The following is a 3189-nucleotide window of genomic DNA, read 5'->3' as shown; positions in this document are numbered from 1 at the left end:
CACACACACACAACACGACGACACACACACACACACACACACACACACACACACACACACACACACACACACACACACACACGCGCGCGCGCGCGCGCGCATCTGAGTGGTGCGCTGGCATGAGTTGTAAACACACACCTGCTTCGTAGTAGTCCATGACAATGCAGACGAACATGGTGGCCTCTTCACGGTCCCAGTTCACAAACAGCTCACGATAGCCGCAGATGTACTCGTGGGAGAGCGTCTCCAACGCAAGGGCCTGATGAGAAACGCGCAGTCAGTGAGGACACGCCAGTATGTGCACATGCCCCAGCAACCAAATACACAAACCAAATACATACCCACACACATACCCACACAGACAAAAACAAAACAACATACGCATACCCACACACATACTCACACACACACACAAACAAACAACACACATACCCACACAGACACAAACAAACAACACACACATACCCACACAGACACAAACAAAACAACACACATGTGCACACGCGCGCGCACACAACATGAATGCCCACCTCTTTGAAGGCCTTCTCAGCTTCAGCCTCATCGTTGCATTCGACCTTCTTCATGACAAACTTGCCAGCACCACGCTTGTCTTCGACAAGGAACACAGATCCCTGCGCACCCTTACCGAGTCGCTTGATGACCTGAAGTTCCCGATCGAAAGCGTTGGGAGAGATGAAAGCAACATGTTAAGAGAAGATGGGAAGGGAAGTGGGAAGTCAGGTGAGAGGAAAGCGACGAAAGAAGACGAGTGAGAGAAGGTCACAATCAAGGTTCGAGGCCAATGTGTACCACAGAGCGTGGTAGAGGTCAAGGATCAGGTTCCAACCACATGATCGACATCCAAACAAAAACCCACAAATCGACCGCAACCAACCACACATCTAGCCTACAACCAGACACCCACGACCTGTCAAAGACAACCAACCCTCTCTCTTCCCCAAGCAAATGCCACCCATTAGCCTCCATCAGGAGGCAACCCACATCGTAATTCTCCATAGTTGTTGTTGGAGGCGGCGGTCGGCTGCGACGCGACGCAATGCGAGGGCGATCGGAAAGAACAACCACAAACGAGCGAATCGAGCAGGCTCAGCCAACACGAGTCTCAGCACGTTGGTCCAGCCTCGTTGTTGTTTGTTGCTAGTTGAGGCGTGGGGGGGGATGGACGAAGCGAAATGAACCACGGCAGCGAGGCTGCGATGACGACAGCACGGGCGATGCCAGTCCAGCAGCACGAGCGAGTCAGCGAACAAGCGAGCGAGTGTGCGTGCGTGCGAGGTGGAGGAGGGTTGGAAGTCTTGGCGGTGTTTGGTTCGTTTGTTGGTGCCGGGTTTTGTTGGTTGGCGGATGTATTTTTTTTTTGGTGTGTGTGTACGCGAAGGGAGGAGTTGCATTCGCGGAAGCGAACGCAAGCCACTGACGAGCGAACCGAAAAGTGACGGGCATCTTCAACAACAAAACAGGTAAGTGAGCAACCTGCAGTTTCGGTTTGCAGATTGCACTTCGCCGAAGTGTATGTTGCAAATTGCACTTGACAACACTTGGCAAGCAGCAAACGACGACAACAACGAAGACAGACAACAACCAGCGAAGATGGTGTTGGAACAGACGCTGGCGATAATCAAGCCAGATGCAGTGCACAGATCATACGAGATTCTTGATGACATTGTCGCACGCGGCTTTACCATCCTCAGAGTGAGTATGGTCTTATGTATGGTTCTGTGTGCGTGTTGTGTGTACGTTTGTGTGTGAGTGAGAGTGTTTGTGTGAGTGTGTGAGAGTGTTTGTGCCTGTTGTGTGTACGTTTGTGTGTGAATGTGTGTGAGAGTGTTTGTGCGTGTTGTGTGTACGTTTGTGTGTGAATGTGTAAGCCCGCTTTTGTGTGTGTGTGTATGTGTAAGTGAGTGCATGCTTTCATACACATCCATACTCCCTCACTTGCATGCTTTTTGCGTCTTCATTTTGACCTCATTGCATTCAATTCGCTGTGTTGTTGTATTCAGAAACGACGAGTACGCATCTCGCCAGAGCAAGCAAACGAGTTTTATGCAGAGCACTACGGCAAGGAGTTCTTCCCACGCCTCATCGGCTTCATGAGCAGGTACGCAATTGCAAGAGAGTTTGCCTTGCGCCACTACTGTAAAACCACGCGCTCCCGGCCCGCTCGACACACACACACACACACGCCCGCTCGACACACACACACACACGTGAACTTCGACAATCCTTTCTTACAGCCACAATCATTTTGTGTGTACACAGTGGACCGATCATGGTGCTTGTGCTGGCAAAGGCAGACGCCATCACCAGCTGGAGGGAAGCCCTCGGCCCCACAAGCTCAGAGAAGGCGCGCGACACAGCCCCTGCCAGGTCAATGCGTGCATGTGTGTGTGCGCGTGTGGGTGTGTGAACATGTGTTTATGTGCGCGCGCCTGCGCATGCATGTGACTTGTCAATTTGAGTGTAGTTTCACGCGTGCACGCGATCCTGTGCTCTGAACCAATCACGCGCCAATCACGCTCACATCTCCACATATTCGCATCTTGCAGCCTTCGAGCAAAGTATGGCACAGACAACACACGCAACGCCCTGCACGGCAGCGATTCCCTTGTATCCGCAATGCGGGAGATCAAGTTTTTCTTCCCAGAGAGTGAGTGGACTCACATCATGGCATGCGTGCGCGCGCGCGCGCGTGTGTGTGTGTGTGTGTGTGTGTGCGTGTGCGTGTATGTGTGTGTGTGTGTGTGTGTATGTGTGCGTGTGTGTGTGTGTGTGCATGTGACCCGATGTCCTGGTGTTGGACATGGTCATGTTTCCACACGCGCGTGTACCGTATTGGCCATTGCGGCAACTCGCACAATCGACAATCGCCGCGTGCCATCATCTCTCCGAATCGTCTCACGCGTCGTGTGTATTGATTTGCGCGCGTGTGTGTGTGCGTGTGCGTGTGCGTGTGCGTGTGCGTGTGCGTGTGCGTGAGTGTGCACAGCTCCCGTTGCGTCGTCGTCAGATGCAGGGGAGGCGCGGGAGTATCTTGAGAAGCAGGTCAACCCCACCCTCATTCGCGGCCTCACAGCCCTCTGCAAGGTACACACACACACACACACACACACACACACACACACACACACACACACACACACACACACACACACACACACACACACACAC

General features: G+C 52.9%; 2 protein-coding genes across 2 annotated transcripts in view; one reads left to right on the top strand and one right to left on the bottom strand.

The window, feature by feature from the left end:
- PTSG_06380 (serine/threonine protein kinase) overlaps window positions 1-1365 on the bottom strand; it is a 7448-nt gene extending 6083 nt beyond the window's left edge. The window contains exons 1-3 of the mRNA XM_004993212.1: window positions 1003-1365; window positions 531-662; window positions 75-259 (exon numbers count right to left, since the gene is read on the bottom strand). Of these exons, the coding sequence (XP_004993269.1) occupies window positions 75-259; window positions 531-662; window positions 1003-1017 (332 nt within the window). The 5' untranslated portion in view covers window positions 1018-1365. The remainder of the gene's footprint in view (window positions 1-74; window positions 260-530; window positions 663-1002) is intronic.
- A 246-nt stretch (window positions 1366-1611) lies between these two features.
- Window positions 1612-3105, top strand: PTSG_06379 (nucleoside diphosphate kinase; the record flags this gene model as incomplete). The annotated part of the gene is made up of 5 exons (XM_004993211.1): window positions 1612-1713; window positions 2022-2119; window positions 2281-2388; window positions 2568-2668; window positions 3008-3105. Coding segments are annotated over 5 exons (507 nt in total), but the record flags the coding sequence as incomplete, so codon positions are not given.
- Between the last annotated feature and the right edge of the window lie 84 nt (window positions 3106-3189).

Source organism: Salpingoeca rosetta, assembly GCF_000188695.1.
Source record: "Salpingoeca rosetta unplaced genomic scaffold supercont1.14, whole genome shotgun sequence".
NCBI classification, from domain to species: domain Eukaryota; class Choanoflagellata; order Craspedida; family Salpingoecidae; genus Salpingoeca; species Salpingoeca rosetta.
This window is presented reverse-complemented; position numbering and strand designations above follow the sequence as displayed.